Source organism: Mirounga leonina, unplaced genomic scaffold, assembly GCF_011800145.1.
Source record: "Mirounga leonina isolate KUSES-001 unplaced genomic scaffold, KU_Mleo_1.0 Mir_97, whole genome shotgun sequence".
NCBI classification, from domain to species: domain Eukaryota; kingdom Metazoa; phylum Chordata; class Mammalia; order Carnivora; family Phocidae; genus Mirounga; species Mirounga leonina.
The window spans coordinates 5,814,098-5,835,615 of NW_023270889.1; the positions used below are offsets into that span (position 1 = coordinate 5,814,098).

The 21,518-nt window shown below is 39.5% G+C and overlaps 1 protein-coding gene across 1 annotated transcript in view; it reads left to right on the top strand.

The window, feature by feature from the left end:
* Window positions 1-3,641: 3,641 nt before the first annotated feature.
* LOC118006559 (complement component C7) overlaps window positions 3,642-21,518 on the top strand; it is a 57,589-nt gene continuing 39,712 nt past the window's right edge. Inside the window, exons 1-6 of the mRNA XM_034999270.1 lie at window positions 3,642-3,838; window positions 6,154-6,209; window positions 8,134-8,209; window positions 11,962-12,103; window positions 14,215-14,362; window positions 15,736-15,874. Coding sequence (XP_034855161.1) covers window positions 3,833-3,838; window positions 6,154-6,209; window positions 8,134-8,209; window positions 11,962-12,103; window positions 14,215-14,362; window positions 15,736-15,874 — 567 coding nt within the window. The 5' untranslated portion in view covers window positions 3,642-3,832. The remainder of the gene's footprint in view (window positions 3,839-6,153; window positions 6,210-8,133; window positions 8,210-11,961; window positions 12,104-14,214; window positions 14,363-15,735; window positions 15,875-21,518) is intronic.

Consider the following 21,518-nt stretch of genomic DNA (forward strand, 5'->3'; position numbering starts at 1 on the left):
TCGATCCCAGGACCCTGGGATCATGACCTGAGCTGAAGGCAGATGCTTAATGACTGAGCCACCCAGGCGCCCTTCTTATACTTATTTAAACATAAAATTAATTATTTTTCTTGAGGTATCTTGTAGCACCAGAATGGAAAATATGTGGGGAAACTCTGCCCTCAGTTTATCCACAGTGTTTTAATTATGTTTCAATTGCAATGTAGTGTGGTTTTCCCTCAATACTCCTTCTCTTTGATCTCCACTTGTCATTGTTGACTGACATCTCTGTGATTGTCCTGAACTGGTTTGACAGTGCGTTGTTTTCGTTTTACTTCTCCTTCTGTAACCTCTCTCTTTCCTTTTTGGCTCTTCCCCGTTCTTCTGCTCCCTGGGAAGTGGCATGTCTTACGGTTTTATACTTCATTGTGATCATTGTCCCATGACTTCACTTCTCTATGATCCTACTGCCATTGGCTCTACCTATATCCCTATCCAAGGTTTTTTTTTTTTTTTTTTAAAGATTTTATTTATTTATTTGACAGAGAGAGACACAGTGAGAGAGGAACACAAGCAGGGGGAGTGCAGGGGGGAGAGGCAGGCTTCCCGCCAAGTGGGGAGCCCGATGCGGGGCTCGATCCCAGAACGCTGGGATCATGACCTGAGCCGAAGGCAGGCGCTTAACGACTGAGCCACCCAGGCGCCCCCAAGGTATTTCTTATATTCCTTTTCAAAAAGATAGACATTTCTGGTTATGTGTTGGTTGTTTTCTCCAAAATAAAATGTCCCCTCTCCAAAATCACCTCTTCCTCTTCTACTTCCTGTTTCTCTCCTTTATTAATTTGTTAAATTTTTCCAGTTTTCTCAATCAGAGGTGGAATCATGTTTAATCACTAAGCCTTGTGAATTTCCTGGTCTTCTGTCCATCTCTTCGTGAATGAGGCCTTGATTACCCTTTGTCTGACCACTCAGATAAATTCCAAATCATGTGTCCTGCTTCCACTCCTTACCTATGTGGTCTGTGTACTACCACTGTTTTGATCATCTGAAAACAGCTCTTTGATTCTTTCTTCAAAACTTCCATTGAGTGAGTTCCCGTTGTCCTTTGAATAAAGTCCATACAACTTACACCAGTAGTCACATTTCCCACAGTAAGGCTCCCACCTGCACTTAAAGCCTTTGTTCTAACGACTCCTCCATTGAAATTCCTCCTGTTGAAGAAACACTGTTCATGTGAGAGCAAAGATATGGAGATGGGAGAGTGCAAAACACTTGGGGAAAGGAAGGTTTTGTAAACTTTTTAATTGATCTCTGGGATACAGTCTCTGTGAACTGAACAATTCAAGTTCTAAATTATTGTAGATACACTATATGCATGTGACATCCTCTAGACTAAGGATACTCTATACATGGGCTCATATGATCCTTATAGCATGTAAGGAATAAAAATAATAAGAGATATTGCTCAAGGCTTCTATCTGTCAAAATCTTTAGCCTGTTATATTATGCGTCCTCAGTAAACATTTGTTGAGGGGCGTCTGGGTGGCTCAGTCGGTTAAGTGTCTGCCTTCGGCTCAGGTCATGATCCCAGGGTCCTGGGATCGAGCCCCTCATCGGGCTCCCTGATCCGCGGGAAGCCTGCTTCTCCCTCTCCCACTCCCCCTGCTTGTGTTCCCCCTCTCTCTGTGTCTCTCTCTGTCAAATAAATAAATCTTTAAGAAAAAAAAGAAAAAATAAACATTTGTTGAATTAGAATAAACAAATTAATGAATGCATTCATGTACGAATGACAAGCTACCACAGCAGTGCTGTTGGTATCTCCTTATATCCCCTCAACACTCATTGCTACGTGACAAAGGCAAATATCTGCAAATACTGCTGATACCTGCAACAGTCTACTTGAAGGCGCTTTCCCCTCCTAGCTACCAGTGCTGCTCAGCCTACTGCCAAGGCAAACTAGAAGTGTTGGAGAGTTGAGTCTAGAGCCACCCTCAATCAATGATAGGGTGTTGGTTGATATATCCGCTTAGTTGGAATAACTCTGAGAAGTACTCTGCAGTGTCCCCCAGATTTCCACACTGGGACTGAGTTTTAATTGCCACAGTGGTACCTTGCAAGGTAAAGTACCATTTACTGACTACCTCTCCTTTCTTGTCTCACTTTCCCACCCCTCAACAGTGCTTTGTAGGAGCACTTCTCAAAGCAGAAAACAAAACAAAAACAAACAAAACCCAACCAAAACCCAAACCAAACCCCCCCCAACCCCCCAAAAAGTCTACTTGCAATTGATTTCCTGTCTGAGAATCTGCTTTTGGGGGAATGTAAATGAAGCCCTTGAATGTGGAATTGTACATTGAGTACTTTTTTTTTTTTTTAAAGATTTCATTTTTCAGTAATCTCCACACCCAACACTGGGCTTGACCTCATAGCCCTGAGATCAAGAGTCACACACTCCACTGACTGAGCCAGCCAGGCGCCCCTGCACAATGAGTACTTTAGAAGAGTCCATAACATTTGGAAATCATGCAATTGGAGTTCAACAACAACAACAACAAAATCTTTCAGGAATTATGGGTCATCTTCTCTGTGGCAAAATTTCTTCCACACAAATCACTAATGGTTTTAACAAAAGATATGGAAGATTTGTCTCTGGAAGCCCATTAATTTATGAGGGGAGGGTAGGGGTTGGTCTCTATTATTCAAGTTCTTTGGATAAAGAAAGAAAGAAATCATTAAAACTAGAAAATATTCACTAATGGAATGTTTAGTTATAAAATTACTCTCAACTCAAAAAACCCTTCCCACTTAACACTTACGTCTCTCCTATTAATGCCCTAGCAGCAAGTGTCAGAATATTTGGCCAAACCATGTGAATCAAACCATAGCTTCAGAAAATCTGAAATATTGCCCCCAAAATGCAGCATTCATGCAATCTATGAAAGTGATGTTGAGAACTGCTAGGATCAGTGCAAACCTGTGGGGATCGAGGATCTGGCAGAATTAGCCAAGATAATAACCAAAGAGGAGACAATGGACAGAGGATGATGAACATGATAGGAACTTTCCAACAGTGATCTCCACATCAAAGGATTAGGGTAAGAACTTGGGAAAATTAGTGAATGCTCTTTAATATGTTTGCAAAACATGATGCTGTTTTTGACCTTTCTGTTGAAGTCAAGCATGAGGGGATGGATATAATATTGTGTTAGGCCATTGTGTGTGTGTGTGTGTGTGTGTGCCCGTGTGTATTTGTTGTTTCGTTTTCCTTTTTTTGTGTGGGGGGAGGGGTGGAAATTCCACCCCAGAATATTCCATTTATATTCTGAGTGACAGAACTGCATTTAGATCTTTTTTTTTTCTCACAGTGTTTAATCTCAAAGTCTAGTGTACAACACCCTTTAAGAGAATCATGAAAACATCCGCTTAGTTTAGAAGATTGAAATAGAAAGGAGGCTTATCCCTTGCCTTACACAGAGTCTCCTTTGGTTGAAAATCACTTAAACATCAAACTGAGAACATTGGCTGCCTTTCTTGATTTACAGATGTTTTCTTAGAACTATACTTCCAAACAGTTCCAGCTGGCTATAGTTAAGGCCTGTGTAAGTTGATAAGATGCATCTGGCTTCAGGACATGGACTAAATAGAGGCACAGGCTCTTCGTGTCCCCAGAGAATCTGGTTGGGGTAGGAGCTAAGTCTCAGAACCACTTGCTTTATTTATGAGTGCCAAGTTAATCTCCAGCAGGGAGAGACAGGGAGGGAGCAGGCTGCTGGGCTCTTCCTGCTGTTGAAAATTCACCAGGCACTCAGTGGAAATTTTCTTCCTTTCTTCTGCCCTGAATGTTTCCCCAAACATGAAGGTAAGATAATAATTTCATTACTTTTGTAAATGAAGAAATCTCAAAAGGGAGTGAGGCTTAACCAAAATGACTCAAATAAGGAGAAGACATGGGAAAATAGGAAAGAGAAAGATCTGGGGATAACTTAAAAAAAATCCTTCTTTAAATATATTTAACAATTCAGCCAAAGTGAATTCCTTTTTCTTGTTTTGCAGTAAAATTACTGGTTCGGAGGTCTGGGAATCAGAGATTGGAGACAATGTTTATGAAAGTCCTGAGAAAGCCATTGAGAAATACAGTAGTACCATTGTTATTTCTTAGGGAAAAATTCCCTCCAGTGTATTTTGTTCGTTTATTTGTTTAATTTGGGGCCACGCCATGAAACCCCATGATTTGACTTATCTAAGAGCTTTAAAGAAGCGAGTTTGGAGACTTGGAATTTTAGAATTTGGAATCCTGGATGAAAGAAAGGGTCAGGAATGTGAGAGTGGAAGATACAGATGGATGGAAGGCAATTGAAAGTTTACCAAGTACACGTGTTGGTCCAGTGCAATGTATCCCTCTCCCAACTTGAAAGTATATAATCAGTCACCTGTCACAACCCCAGTGCAGCTCCTTCTGACCAGGGGTCCTGTCCCTGTGCTTTAATAAAACCACCTTTTTGCACTGAAGACATCTCAAGAATTCTTTCTTGACCATTTGCTCTGAACCCCAACATTTCCACATCAGGGAATGATACTCTAGTCATGTCTGGGAAAATCTAAAGGCACAAGCTAACAGACAGAGTAAATCAACACAGCAGTATTGGTTACATCCTGGATATCCAGAGTTTGACAGGATCAGGGTGTGTGTAGATCTCCAAGGGACCCAATGTGGACCCCCTTTTTGGCTCTTGCTCTCTCCTTCCTGCTGCTGTGACTCTGGAGAAGACAGAGGCAGCTTGGAGAGGTGGGGAAGGAAAGCAGAAGAATGAGAAGAAGGAATTCTGAAGCAAACACGACCCCACCTGTGTTAGGAGCATCTGGGACAAGGGAGTAGGAGAGAGATTTAAAATCAGATGCTGAATTGAAATTTGCCTATTTAGATTGTTTCAGAATTTTTGTTTTCTGAAAATGCGACTATTTGTTAGTGCCTGGGAGTGACTAAAAAAGCTGTAAGACAGGCTTTCCCAGAGGGAGGAAAAATGAGTTGACATAGCACAGAGTAAAGACATTATTGAAAAATAATTATTGCAGTTTTTAATTAAAAAGAAGAAAACCCTTTAAAGGACTTTTACACTGGGTCATGAATTGGATACATTTGATAATGTACAGAGTCTCTAGTAAAGATTTGAATTATATTCACGGACACCTTCAGTGGTCAAAGTAGGGAAATACATAAAAATAAAAATAAGATAATAGAAATCACCTATAATTTTGTAACAGAAATAAATGATTACTCTTTTTTTTACTCTTTTTTTAAAAAAGATTTTATTTATTTACTTGACAGAGAGAGATACAGCGAGAGAGGGAACACAAGCAGAGGGAGTGGGAGAGAGAGAAGCAGGCTTCCCGCCGAGCAGGGAGCCCGATGCGGGGCTCGATCCCAGGGTCCTGGGATCATGACCTGACCCGAAGGCAGACGCTTAACGACTGAGCCACCCAGGCGCTCCATAAATGATTACTCTTTACTATATTTCTTTCTAGATTTGTTTTTAATACATGTTTGATTTTTCAAGCAAAATGTAACCCTATTTTACATACAGTTTTGTGACCTGCCAGATCTTCAATATTTAGGCTGGTGCTATCACATAAAGAAGATTACAAAAGGCCTTGGAGGTGTTTTACACCTGAGCCAGCCACAGAACTAAGGGTCACGGTGAGCATCACCGCCCTCTGGCTAGAGAAGTGCTTCAACTTTGGTTAACTTTTCATTTATAAAGCTTATTTCCCGTCTAACTACTTATTCTTGGCTGGTCTTTCTTCGAGGCTTCCTCCGCTCCGGGTGTCCTTAATGAGTGTTGAGGTTAGAACGAAGGAGAATGGAGAAAGGAATGAAAAGATCCCTAAAGAAATGCTCTAATGAGTTAAGTTTTCTATTTGTTTGGCCACGACATTCCCCTGCCCCTAGTTGTCTTTACCAGAATGAAGAGTAGGAGATGAGTTCAACAGAACTGTATTAAACTTTGATTTAGAATGGAAATTTAAAGGACAAGCAGAGTCGTTGAGCCTGGCCGTGGTTCCTTCCTTCTTTATATTCCCAACTCAAAAATCTTGACTTGTACAAATGTATTCGCTTTCAACTCATTAAAGAAATGCAAACTAATGTTTTATTCCTCCCTCCCTTGCCATCCCCAGGTAATAACTTTATTCATCTTGGTGGGATTTACAGGAGAGTTCCAAGTTTTTTCAAGGTGAGAGTTTTTTTGGGATTGTGTTGGAAATCATTAAAAATTGTTTTTTTTATTTTTAGGAAGATCTTTAATACATGACCTGATTTTTACATTGCAGCCTGAACATCCTTATCCCTTCAATACTTTATCTTTCCACACTTTGAGAAAAGGCAATGATAGCGAAAGCTTGTTTTATTCTTATTCTTATTTTATTTTTTTCCCGTAAGGAAGAAACCTGAAGGCTAAAAATACCTAAAGGTTTTCTTCTTGTCCTAGTACCGTGATTTTCCCTGCAATTCAGATTATTACACCAACCTTAGAATTGACGTATCTTAGAGCAGAATTTGATTTTTGAATGTAGTCATTGCAAAACATTCTTTGGATTTTAAAGGTTGACAGGTTTTTTTTTTTTTCTTAATTGAAATATAGTTGATACACAATGTTACATTAGTTTACGTTGTACAACATAGTGATTTGACAAGTTTATACGTTATGCTATGCTCACCGCAAGTGTAGTTCCCATCTGGTTGAGAGTTGGTTTTTTTTTTTTTTTTTTTTTTAAGAAATTAGGTTTATTGACTCTTGAGATCTGGAAAAAAGCCAACCTCATTTATCCATGGCCTTGTTTTGCTCTCACTGTCGGTTGGATGGGATAGGACCAGGTCAGTTCACTTTATCGAGCTATCAGAATATGTGCCAGGAGCTGATCTAGTGACGGGGATGCAAAGCGGACCAACACAGTACTGAGAGTCCACTGGATGATTCAGATCTTGAAATAGTCAATTTCAGTACAGATGTGCTAAGATTCCTGGAAGAGGCCTGCATGCCCTACTGTGGGAGCACAGACGAGAGAAGGCCAAGCTAGCTCCCCTTCCTAACCCTTGCTGTTTGGGGAAGGCTTCTGTCTGTCCCTGGGACGCAACATAGAAAAATAGCAAGTTCCAATTGTTCAAAGGTCACAAACACTGAGGAATTTGGATCATTGTTGCCATGTCACAACGACAGATTAGCAAGCTTGGCTCCATAAAAGCATGTGAGGGACACACACTACAGGGGGGACACCTTACTTTCAGGGTCACCTCACAGACTTAAGGTGAGCACAAATCACCTTGACTCCAGATGTCTCCAAGGCTAGGAATGTGCTCGAAATCCAGGAATCAGGAGTCTGAGTTCCTTTACCTCTTGTAAAATGTGCTTTTGGGCTAGGCCAAGCCGTGTGATCTTCTTGACAAAGCTGGAGTTAAGCATCACATGAGAACCGACTCTCCATTTTTCATGTATTTTAGTGGAGTGGAGTTGTTTAAACTCAAATTGACCCTACTTGGGTGTGTTCTTGAGAAGTAGCCTAAATGAACGGGGGAATATCTAAAAATAAATTTCTGTCCCTTTAGTCTTGGCCAGTTTTTAGTTTCTCACTTCTCATAGGGTCTTTTTAGAGCTTTTTCTCTTCCAGTGAAGAGTTTCTGTATAACTCTTCCATTCATTATTCAGAATCCTCTCAAAGGCCAGAATACCTTCCTCCTATATGTTCTCACCTACCCTCCCAAATGTGAACACTCCCTCATCTATATTTCCACAACACATTGTACCGGACACATTTCTGTTATGAAATCGATCAAATTAAATATATTGTATGATCGTATTAGGATTATTTGTTTATACCTCTGCATCTTTGTCCTCTCCCCTATCCGTAGTCAGTGACCTATCTCTCATTGTGTCTACAGCTCAGGTGTCTAAATAGTGTCTGGTACATTATAGATGCTTAATAAATGTTAATCTCTAAAAAAGCTGGTCCCTTCCCCGTATATTTTTATATGTCTCGGGATGCTTTTGGTGCCTCTTACAAAATTGTGAAGGATTTTTTTTTCTTTTTTTTACTATTTTTGACCATTCTTTGTGTTTCCCCTCTCTTTATCTTTCTATCTGATTTATAACAATTTGACAGAGCCTCCACTCCAGTCACTTGCCAGTGGGATTCCTATGGATCGTGGTCAGAATGCAATGGTTGTACCAAGACTCAGGTAGGACCATACAAAAACTTTGCTCTTGGGGCGCCTGGGTGGCTCAGTCATTAAGCATCTGCCTTCGGCTAAGGTCATGATCCCAGGGTCCTGGGATCGAGCCCCGCACCAGGTTCCCTGCTCGGCCAGGAGCCTGCTTCTCCCTCTCCCACTCCCCCTGCTTGCATTTCCTCTCTCGCTGTCTCTCTCTGTCAAATAAATAAATAAAATCTTTAAAAAAAAAAAAAAAGATATTCATGAGACCATATAACATTGGAATATTTTAAAAGGCAGAAATTAGACTTGAGAGCCATGGAAATAGCTTTTAAAAATCTACCTGTGTTAATACAGATTGTGTATTTATACATCATTAAGGATATACCAAAAATAGGGGTGCCTGGGTGGCTCAGTCATTAAGTGTCTGCCTTCGGCTCAGGTCATGATCCCAGGTCCTGGGATCGAGCCCCGTGTCGGGCTCCCTGCTCGGTGGGGAGCCTGCTTCTCCCTCTCCCACTCCCTCTGCTTGTGTTCCCTCTCTCGCTGTGCCTCTCTCTGTCAAATAAATAAAATCTTAAAAAAAAACAAACAAAAAAACCCCACTTTGCTCTTATTCTTTATTTATTGTATATATTGTTTATATTGAAATAGCTGATGTATAGACAAATGACATTAGCTTTTGACATGTTATTTTTTGTTTCTTAATATAATTATTAATTTAAAGGGAGAAAAGTATGGCTTTAGTAATTAATAATGTAATAAAGTAATTCCTGCATTCTTATTTTTCTTGCAGGACTTTTCTAAATCTTACATTAGAGCCTAGAAACATACATAGGATAAAGCAATTCGCTAACTCTTTAACTATTAGAGAAATAGAAGAGCATGAAATGAAGTTAGTAGGTAGTTCAAAATCTCACTACTGGGTTCAACTTTTCTTCTTATTTAAAACTAACACTAGCAAGTACAAAATGGCTGCTTTGTTTTACCTCACAAATAGTGAATGACCACAAAGAGTGAAACATTTTGCACTTTTTTTTTTTTTTTAAGATTTTACTTTTAAGTAATGTCTACACCCAACGTGGGCCTCGAACCCACTACCTGGAGATGAAAAGTTGCCTGCTCCACTGACTGAGCCAGCTAGGCCCCTCTGCATTTTTAAACTTTTTAAAGTTTAATTTCTAAGTAATACAAATAAAATGCTGGACTTGATCTGGAGATAATAGAGTACTTCTAAAAGTGTCTGTTTTATTCCCTTTATTGTAAGTTATTCACTGGAGAAAACATGGGAAAGTATATATAAAGAAGATGCTACTTATAATTCCACCATTTAAAAGAAACCAATATACCATCATTTGGTATTTATTTTCTCAATTTATCTTCTCTGTGTGTTTATAATTTTTAAAAATAGAATTGTTTGATTAAGTTTTATATTCCACTATTAAAAATTTTTTTTGTTTATTTAAAAAAATTTTTTTTAAGTAAACTCCATGCCACACGTAGGGTTTGAACTCATGACCCCAAGATCAGGAGTCACATGTTCAACCAACTGACCCAGCCAGGGGTCCCTATATCTTACTGTTTTTTTGTTTTTGTTTTTTTTTTTGTAAGTAGCCTCTGCACCCAGCATGGAGCCCAACATGGGGTTTGAACTCACAACTGTGAGATCAAGATCTGAGCTGAGAGCAAGATCAGGCGCTTAACCAACTGAGCCACCAAGGCACCCCTCTACTATTTTAAAATTATACTTTTGGCATGAATTTTAACAGCTCTATTATTTTCCATTATATGCATATACCGATCTTATTTATCCACTTTCCTATTGTTTGAGACTTAGGATATGTACATTTTTGTTATTATAAATAAAACTTCAGTGAACATTTTTGTACATAGAAATCTGTCCTCTGTTCTGATAATTTTCTCAGGATAAATTCCAAAAATATAATGCTTGTTTTAAAGGTTCTAAACATTTGAATGATTAAGTATGTTTTTATTGAAATATAATTAGCACATGACATTATTTTAATTTCAGGTATACAACATGATTCTATATTTGCAAAATATTTTAAAGGTGGTTCAGCTTGAATAAAAATGTGTATTTAAAAACCACTTTTTAATTATTAAGAAAACAGAACCATATTACAGAAGATAATTTCTGTTTTGAAGCATCATCATGATCATCATTTTCATCAAGCATTTGGTACCTACATGAGTGGTATTTACAAAGCAAGTTACACGAATGCAGAATTTGGCTCTGGGGAAATAGATGACTACTCTGATTACGTGAATAACAAGGCGAAAGTCAAACACCAACTACAGAAAACATTTTTATAATTTAAAAACAAGTTAAGAAGGAATGCTAAAAAGAAAGAGATGGAAAGTATTTTTCATATTAGCAATTTTTTTCTTTGCATGAAGGTCATCATGCAATGATTACGTCCCTAGGTTATAACGACAAAATTTTCATCCAGAAAGAGACAAGTGAGGATGAAAATAGGGTCATAAGATCAGAATCTGTCAGGTGAGAATTTGATTGTTTGCAGTGGGCAGCACCATCCAGAGAGAGGGAAGCACTCTTTAGACAAACAACACAATCTGTGCTTTGGAACTTCAGAAAAGGACAATTTAATAAGACACATGTGAGAGGTGTCATCATCAATTAAACAGAGAGACTAAAAACTTATCAAGGAACTGTACTGAGTCCCATTCCCCACTCCTGTTCCTCCACAGCTCCTCTGCTTAGACACAATGGAAGGTGCCACTGTCAGGCCCAGGCTGACAAAGCTGCTCACAGAGTAAATTACACTACTGCGACCCTATGTCCGAAAGAATCCCCACTTCTAACCCAACTTAGGATGGATGAAAAGATTCAACTTTGGCTTGTGATGAAGGATAGAAGCAGAAGTGTGTTCACAGTTAGCCCAGAAGCCTGACCTATAGCCTGCATAGTTCCCACAAGGATCAGATACTGAGGGTCTCATGATTGCCTGTTCATCTCGCTGATAGTTAATACTGAGCCCAATGATAAGCACCAGAGAGATCCTGCAAAAGTAGTTTTATGAGTAGAAATTCGAAAAAGACATTTATGATCTGATACTCCCTGCACGTCTCCTCCCCCTTGAGACTAAGTATATAACCACCAGCTTCATAGAGCAAAAGTACAGCTCCTTCTGCCCATGGGCCCTTGTCCCCGCGCTATAATAAAAGCACCTTTTTGCACCAAAAGCATCTCAAGAATTCTTTCTTGACTGTTCCACTCCTGGCCCCACATCAGTTTGTATATATCCTGTCTTCCCTGTTGGTATTTGCTCAAGGCTTAAATTCTCTGGAAGGTCAGATTTTGTTTATTTTTTTTTAATAGGGAAAAGGTGAGTACAGGAAGAGGCTTACACAATGCATTTGATTGCTGTTGGGAGGGAAAAGGATTTTGTGGACCTCTTTTTGTTTAAATATTAGATACATGTCTTCATATTGATTAAGTGAATTTTAGAATGAATTATTTGTTTCTCAAGTAGCTTGATGAGTTCCTCTATTTTTCCCATACTTTCTTTCCCAGAGATTTGCCTTGACATATTTCCCATTTCAGAGGCCATTGATTTTGATTGTCTAGTAGAATTCCATTGCAGAGGTAGCTTCATCTTTGGACTAGGAGGTTTTACATCTGCCCCCCAGAACAATTTCCTGAACACTGATTCTTCAATTGTATTAATGTCTCTTAGATTTTGTTTCTCAGATAAAGGAAAGGACATGTCAAAACGCATTGCCTGTTTTGTGTTTAGACTCGCAGGCGGTCAGTTGCTGTTTATGGGCAGTACGGGGGCCATCCTTGCGTTGGAAGTGCATTTGAAACACAATCGTGTGAACCTATAGTAGGATGTCCGACAGAAGAGGGATGTGGAGAGCGGTTCAGGTGTTTCTCAGGTATCTATTTTCCATTGGCTTGGACACTCCAAGCAGAGTGTAGATTCAAATGCTATTTGATTAACTTGCTCAGTATGTATTTGTTCAATTTTACTGAATTTATAGTGGCCTAAGAATTGATTTTATTGGCATATTAATTATACACTCAGCTATCATTATTTCAAATGCAATATCATTATTTCATCTGGTAATAAAGGTGGAGCTACTCCTTGCTTCTTTGAAAAGAAATATGACTATTGACAGACCCAAGCAGCCCTTGACACTGCATTTTTGGTGAAGATGCAGAGTGAGTCTGGTACATCAAGATTGGGCAAAAACAGCGTTATTGCCCAAATTACTACTATGTTCACAAAAAAGCAACACTGATTACCTAGTCAAGAAGCAGTACAGGTCACTCCTATGCACAGGGTGATTGAAACCTAATTTCAAGTTTGGGCACTGAGTATTTTTTGCCCTACTGTTTAGGTAGTGTTTGTGCAGTCAGATTAATTCAACAACCTTTAGCAGATATTTATTATTCTTATTAGGCTCCAGATATAGTGGTGAGGGTTGTGGATATGTAAATGAAACACATAGCCTCTTCCTTCACAAATATTGAAGTTTATGGGCAGAATAGTACATAAATAATCCCTGTGTTAGAAGTGCTCCTCCACAATACCTGTTGAACTCCTAGTTTTCTTTCAAAACCAAAATCAGATGACTCATCTTTTAGGAAGCATTCTTTAACTCCTAAACTGATAGAGATAACTAACAAATCACTTCTCTGTGTTCCCTATGTACATCGTACCATCTATAATCTGGAGTTATCTGTTGGCCTGGTTATCTCTCTTGTGAACTCCTTGAGGATATGGATAATATTCCTTTAATTTTTGCATCTGAAGTAACACAGTAGACTCTCAACAAATGTTTTTTTGCGTTGGATTGAGTGAGACCCCAGTGGGGTGCATGCTTTACCATCAGAACAGTTGTATGCAATACATACTCTGAGGACATAAACGAAGGACTTGTATTATAGCCTGTGGTGTAGGGATGGAGATAATATTTAATTTGATTTTTGAGGAACAAGTATGTGGCAGGTAGAGAAACCCTCCTAGGCTGAGAGAAGTGTAAGTGCAAGGTCAGTGGAGATGACAGAAAGCCTGGCCTTTTAGTCATGTAGGTGTGATGAGGGGATAGGAAGCAGGTAGAAGAATGGCTGCGGACGATGCTGGGGAGGTAGGCAAGGGTTAGATCATCTGGTGCCCTTCAGTGCTTCCTTGGCGCCTGGGATGTAGATCTATCAGAACAATTACATTGCAGGATTATAATGATCTATGTCTTCATAGTCCTTCCTACTAGATTGTAAAGTATATGAAAAGCCCAACATACCATTTTTATTTATATTTGTGCCCTAACATCTGGAAGAGTGCCTTGCCCAGAGTAGGTGCTAAAGAAATGTGGAATTTTAAACTTTTGACCCAGTTTCCATGCTCTCAAAAGCTTACACATCAAATCACCAAAAAAAAGCAGAGCTTTGGCATCTTGGTCAGTGATTACAAAAAAATAAACTGAAAGTTGAAGGGCAGGATGTCAATGTATCCTCCCAGTGGTTGGCGCCTTTTGATTTTGGGAAGATTCAGACAAACAGCTTGATTATGGGTGGAAGGCTGGATTTTGAATTCAGCTTTTATTTTCAATTTTGTTTCCAGATGAGATCAGAATCAATTTTGTGTGTTAGAATATGAGGGCCAAAATAATCACCAGGCCTTTCCTGGACACCTTGAAAATTGATCTCAAATTCACAGTAAAATATTAATGCAGTGTTGGGGGTCAGGGGCAAAACCTTTTTTTTTTTTTAAAGATTTATTTATTTATTTTAGAAAGAGCAATCATGAATCGGGGGAGGGGCAGAGGGAGAGGGAGAGAATCTTCAAGAAGACTCCCTGCTGAGCACGGAGCCCCACACGGGGTTCCAACTCATGACCCTGAGATCAGGACCTGAGCTGAAGCCAAGAGTCAAAGCTCAATCTACTGAGCCACCCAGGCACCTCTGAGGCAAAACTTTTTTGATCCCAGGTAGTTTTTGCCTTCTTCCCTCTTTTATTTTGTGTGGGGGCTTGTCTTGTGTATAGGCCAGTGCATCAGCAAATCTTTGGTTTGCAACGGGGATTCTGACTGTGAAGAGGACAGCGCTGATGAAGACAGATGCGAGAACTCAGAAAGCAGAACTTCCTGCGACCTTGATAAACCTCCTCCCAACATAGAACTTACTGGAAATGGGTAAGGTACTGGGCAGCTTCCTGTGCATATGGATGGGTTGTAGCTTTTCATTTTGTTTTTATTTTATGGCTTGGTAAATCTAATAACAAATCATAATAGCTAAGCTTTTGGCTCAGAGCTCTTTGCCACATCCTAAAACATTTAAAACAAAATTTTTTGAAGTTTTATTTATTTAAGTAATTTCTACCCCCAATGTAGAGCTCGAACTCACAACCCCGAGATCGAGTTGCACGCTCCCCGACTGAGCCAGCTGGGTGCCCCAGAACTTTTAATTCATACCTGTATACCTGAAAATATATGTGGAAAATGTAGAGTGTCCAATTGTCCCTGGACTATCCTGCTTTTAGCACTGGAAATCCTATGTCCAGGGAAACCCCTCAGACCTGGGAAAACCTGGATGTTGGTCACCTTCTGGGAGAGAGGTAGAAATAGAGAGACAGAGGGAGAACTGGTGCAGTGACAATGATGGGAAGCTACTTAAGAGAATGAAGAGATAATAGAATAAGAACAGAGAAAGAAGAGAGAAAGTGGTGTGTTGGAATATTTAGGCTTGAAAAGTAATTGTCTAAACCAGCTGGAAACTTTCATTTTCAAGTGAAGTTGGGACAATCCCATGTTTGTCTTTTCAAAAAGAATTGTGAAGAACTTTTAAGGGTCAGATCCAAGCTGAGATTTCAAGGCTTTAAAATAGTCTATTTTAGAATGATAGTTAGAGGTGGTTTTTCTATAATATTTTAAAATTCATTAACAGAGAAATGGTAAAATTACTCTAAAGGGTATACCATTCAGTATGCTAAGAGGCAATTTAGTTGAAATTCCCTGTAGAAAGTTCCCTTTTGGGGCACCTGGATGGCTCAGTTGGTTAAGCATCTGCCTTCGGCTCAGGTCATGATCCCAGAGTCCTGGGATTGAGCCCCGCATCGGGCTCTTTGCTTAGTGGGGAGCCTGCTTCTCCCTCTGCCTGCCGCCCCTGCTGCTTGTGCTCTCTCTCTGTCAAATAAACAAAATCTTAAAAAAAAGAAAAGAAAGTTCCCTCTCCTCAAGAGTAATCTTAATTGTATTGGTTTTATCTATAGATTCAACTCAAAACCAGCTTTTGCTATAGATACAAAAGGGCTGTGTGTTTCCCAAACATGTTCTTAGGCTGAAGGGATGTTGGATTTCCCCAGCTATTAGTTTTAGCTATTACACCACCCAGGGGAGGTGGATAATGTATGGTGTGCATTAGGATACTGTTCTCTTTATTTGAGCTCTCTTGAAGAGATGCTTAACTGTAATATATTTCAAGATTTTCTAGAATTCCTTTTTCAGCAAGTGCTGTTTCTGGTTTTTAATCATCTTTTCTTCCTTCCTTTTTTTTTTTTTTTAAACAGTTACAATGAACTCACTGGCCAGTTTAGGAAGAGAGTCATCAACACTAAAAGTTTTGGTGGTCAATGCAGAAAAGTGTTTAGTGGGGATGGAAAAGATTTCTATAGACTGAGTGGAAATATCCTTTCCTATACATTCCAGGTACTTAATTTCATTGATTTAATTTATTTTTAACGTGTGAATTATTGCCAGAGATCATTACTTATATGATATTGATTTTTTGGTATTTGTTGAGAATTTATTTGTGGCATAATACTTGGTATTTGTTGAGAATTTATTTGTGGCTTAATATTTGGCTTAAACAAATGTTTTATATGGGCCTAAAAAGGATACACATTCTTTAACTCTGGGGTACAAGGCAATGATACTTTAAATTTGTCTCATTTAAACTGAACTATTCTGTTGTCTCATTTTCAAGTCTGTGGACCATATGGGCCCCAGACTGGATGGTCTGTCCCTGTGTGGGTGTCAAAACTCAAGGCCCTGGTCAGGACTGGTTGTAATAATCTTAGTGTCAGCTCACTTAAAAATGCTTTTGTTTTTAAATTGTGAAATATTTCATGTATACAAAAGTGTGACAAATGTAAACATACAGTTTGAAGAAAACTAATAAAACAAATACTCATATATGCCCACCACCCACCTTAAGAAATAGAATATTGCCAAAGACTGATTTAAATGCTCTCATCTACCCCTCTCTGGCCACATCCTCCCCACCCCCACTCCCTAGACAACCACTGTCTTCTGTTTTGTATTAATCACTTCTTTGTCTTTCCATATACATTTATCTCATATGTCTTTGTCCCTAAATAAAAACTTATGATTATTTGTGCCTGTTTTTTGGCCACTTATAAAAGTAAATCCTATAGTATATATTCTATGACTTTTTTTTTACTCAAAATTATGGTTTTGAAATTTATTCATGCTGATGTAGATGACATTTTTATTGCTGGTTCCATTTTTTTTTCTTATGAAAATGCCTTGCACATTCTTGTGCATGAGTTCCATGCAAATGAGCTAGAGTTTCTCTAAGGCACTTGAGTTGCTGCCACACAGGTTATGTATAGGTTACACTCTGCTCAGCAAAGTTTCCAAAATGGATGTGCCATCAACTTATACCAGATCAGCAGTGTGGAAGGGGGGCCCTGTGCTCCCTATCCTTAGCAATGTCTGCATTGCCAGAATTTTCCATTTGACTTAGGGTCGCAGGGACTCCATTCCAGGCTTCTGCTTCTTGTAAGCTGTTTCTGTCATACACACCTAAACTTGTTCTGTTCCAGGATTTCCACACAAAATCCACTCACACAGAAACAGTTATGGTTTTAGGGGGAGAATCCTGAGCATATGAAGGGAATATAGAGGAAAGATTTTCTGTTGCAGTCATGCCAACGCATTCAACAAAAAAGGTTGACATCCTCCATCACAAAACATCTATCCTTCTAGAACTTCAACAAATCAAAGTTTCTGGTCTCATCCTATTTCAGCCTCTTGTTCTCTTCTGCCAAGACCTCCTCTTTCACTTCTTTGCTCTCTTCTTCCCAGAATTCTGAAAATTTCCAGTTCAGTGCTTCTTACCTATTACTCCCGAATTTGTAGACCAAAACTATTAGGATGTTCAGACAGAAGGGCTTTTTGTTTACCAAACTTAACCCTCTTCAGAATGCAGTTTTAATTATAAATAGCAAACAGCATCCTCCTCTGACTTACAGTAGAATAAGTTACATTTACGAACTACTGTGTCATGGGGGCACCTGGGTGGCTTAGTCGGTTGAGCATCTGACTCTTGATTTTGGCTCAGGTCATGATCTCATGGGTCATGAGATCGAGCCCTGTTTTGGGCTCTGTGGTCAGTGAGGAGTCTGCTTGAGATTCTGTCTCTCTCTCTCTCTCTCTCCCCCTCCCTTGCTCTCTCTCTCTTAAATAAATAAATAAAAATTTTTAAAAGACTTTATTTATTTGACAGAGAGAGACAGTGAGAGAGGGAACACAAGCAGGGGGAGTGGGAGAGGGAGAAGCAGGCTTCCCGCCGAGCAGGGAGCCCGATGCGGGGCCCGATCCCAGGACCCTGGGATCATGACCTGAGCCAAAGGCAAATGCTTAACTGGCTAAGCCAGCCAGGTGCCCCAAAGATAAATTTGGCCAGAAAGAAAGTCAGTCGTTGAAGAGGTAACCCAGTGTGAAGATTGGGATAGTAAATGCTCTCCACAGCTCAGATAGACCTGAGGCCCCTGGGCATTCAGCTCTTTTGAGTGGAAGATGGCTTTTGGCTTGTTGGCACATAAATATTAGTAAATAAACATGTAACAACAATCAGTCAGTCCATCTTATAATCTCTGTTTCAGTTATCAGGAGTGTAGTTTATCCAGGGCAAACCTGGTTTCTTGTTGACTAAGCCATTATCTTTGATGCCATGCACTTTCTCTGTTTGCTCATATTTTTCTTACCACAAGGAAGCCTTGGACACAGAAACACGTTCCTCTTCCATGGCCACTTTGGGAAGGTACCACTTTGCTAGTTCAGTCTGGAGAATGTTGAAAGACTGTTATGTTCATCGTCAGCTTGGAAAGAGTTGCAGAGGGGAGTAAAGATGAAGGTAGAGAAAATGAATTACTTCCTGGATCCTCCTGTATTTAGTCTTGAATGTACTTCATTATATTTTTGGAACAGAGATCCTATGTGCATATCAAGTAAATAACAAAATCATATTCTTTTTAAAAAGACTTATTTATTTATTTTAGAGAGAAAGAGAGAGAGAGCATGAGCAGGGGGAAGGGCAGTGGGAGAGGGAGAGAATCTCAAGCAGATTCCCTGCTGAGCATGGAGCTCAGTGTGGGGTTTGATCTCACCACCCTGAGATCATGACCTGAGCTGAAATCAGGAGTCGGACGCTTAGCCGACTGAGCTACCCAGGCACCCCGGATCTTTTCTTTTCTTTTCCCTTCTTTTCTTTTTTAAAAAATACTTTATTTATTTATTTGACAGAGAGAGAGCGAGGGTGAGAGAGCACAGCAGCGGGAGGAGCAGAGGGAGAGGGAGAAGCAGGCTTCCAGCAGAGCAGGGAGCCCGATGTGGGACTCGATCCCAGGACCCTGGGATCATGACCTTAGCTGAAGGCAGATGCTTAACCAACTGAGCCACCCAGGTGCCCCCTTCTTTTCTCTGTAATAATCTAAAAATGTGGGTACTGTCATTTCTATTTTACAGTTGAGGAAACTCAAGACAAAAAATGCTGAAGAGTTTACCCACAATCATAAAGTTAATAGATAACAAATATGGACTCTGAACCCAAGAAGTGTGTGTGCAGAGCCCTTGCAGTACACTCTACTTAGGTGGGGTTAGAATATACATACATTTGATAGGAATGAGCCAGTAGAGAATGAAAAATTGAAGCTGTGGGAGAGGGAGTAAGCAATCAATTTAATAAATCCTTAGAAGTGGTGGGAGGGAATGCAATAGAGATGAGACAGAAATTAGCTTTAGATGGAGGAAGGACACCTGTGGAGGAAAGGAAGTGAAGAAATGTAAATACATTTGTGGATTTGTTAGCCAGAAGTTTAGGAGCTCTCATGTCTGATAATGGGAATGTTTGGAAAGAAAGAGGTTAAGGTCATTTTCTGAGAGTGAGGGAAGTGGTTCTAAGATTGAGGGACTGAGGTAGGTGCAGAACCTTTGAAATAGATACTGTAGAGAATGGGAGAGAAAGAGAATGGAAATATAGGGCTGCTGCACTGCTTTGAGGGTTCCCCTGAGACTGGAAATCATGAGTGGACTTACAATGGTACTGATCGGTTAGCTGTGTGATTTTTCTATCATAGTGCTAAGCAGCTTGGCTGCGAGCATTGAACCGGGGCTGGAATTCTGCCAGGCAAACATGATGGCAGAGCAGATCTAGGCAAGGGAGTTAAGGTCATTGGCGAGAGACTGGTTGAAGTCATGAACCATGAGGTCTATCTGAAAAGGAAGGAAGTGAAAAAATGAAGGTGCTGATAGAGAGAGAGAAGGGAAGCCAAGTAGAGGAACTTGTGTCTATAAAGTTGAATAATGGCTCTGGTGATAATAGAATGAGAGTCAAACGAGTAAGAGGTGGCAGGATGTAGGATGTTTGAATTTGTGATTTCAGAGGAGGGATCAGTCTGGGTGAGTCTAAGTTGGATGGAGAGAGTCATTTTAGGTCATTTAAGTCAATTAAGGGTCATTTAAGAAGATCACATTACCTTGAAAAAGATGACTCTTGCAGCTCTGTGTAGAGTAGATGAGAGTGAGGAGATGCTGAACTAAAGCAGCTAAAGAGGCTTATTTGCATTAATCAAGTACTTGAATTGCAGATTTGAAGATGAGGGAAAATAGGCTTTTTTTTTCTTGCATTGAAAGGAAGATAGATAACTTCTCTTTCTTAAGAGAGATAAAAAGTAAATTTGTGTCGATCTAAAACCAAATAGGACCGAAACACTATCTAGTGGTTGCAGAAATCTCTGATGGCATTCTTATTAATGTCCTCTTTCTAGTCAATAATAATACATATATTCTCCATCTCAGTCTGAGCTGAATTTTTGCCTTTGACTTTTAAACAAACCAATTTCATAATGTAATGAAAATAATGCTCTAACAAAAGATATGAGTAAATCTATCTTTTCTTGTCTTCTGGCATGTTCTTAGCATGCATGCATAATTTTTAACATGGGCAGTGATAAAAGTAATACAATATTTTCTGGCATTTTGATGAATTTTTTTCTAGTCTCTTCTTCTTCTTCTTCTTTTTTTTTTTTTTTTAAGTAGACTCCATGCCCAGCATGGAGCCCAAGGTGGGGCTTGAACTCACAACCCTGAGACCATGACCTGAGCTGAGATCAAGAGTCAGACACTTACCTGACTGAGCCACCCAGGCACCCCTGAATTTCTTTCTAGTCTTTTTTTGACTGGGGAATATACTTGTATGGTTGTAATGAACAGGATTATCACATTTATACCCACTTTCTCATTTAACATGAATATTTTTCTTCATAGGCATCATTTAAAATGGCTACATGGTATTCTGTCATTTTCATTCTTCTTAGGTTTGTGTTTAAAGTGTATCATATCCATCAGTTTAATGTTCCCTGTGCTTATTTATACTTTGATCTCAAACACAGATGTGTATGGCTATATGCTAAGAACACAAATGCTTGTGGAAGGACAGTTACTGATTTGACTATTTATGCAGAGCAGACACTGAGAGAGGGAGTCAGCTTGTGTGTCTTGTTTTATTTTCATGGTGCTTGACATTTTTTAGCAAATTAATTGCCCACAATTTAAAAAAAGTCTGGAGATCTTTGTGTCAAGATTTCAGATTTTTCTCTTTTCTTGAAAACAGATAATCTGTCAATGCTAGAACTTGTAGTTACATATGGTAACTGTATGATGGATTTGAGTGTTGGTGTCCCTTTTCAACAGTGTGTGTGTTCACTTCATCACCCTGCCTTCCACGGGATGCCTCCAACATTTATATTACATGCCAGCCCCCATGGACATTTTATTTTGACACTTGATCTAGGATAAAATAAGGAAGGGATAAATAAATGATTGTCTTCTTTGTCAGTGCTGGGGCTCTCCCTTCCCTGTTAGCCACATGTGACTATCCTGTTGTCTGCCTCAAAATTCCTTTGGGATGGCCTTTTCTTCTACCCTCGCTCATAAGGAAAAAAAATTGCATCTCTGTTCCCCTCTTTTAGCTGAAAAATCAAGAACCAAGGGCTTTTCAGTTCTCTGTTAGTGTAATTCTGTTGATTTGCTGACTTCTGGGTTAACT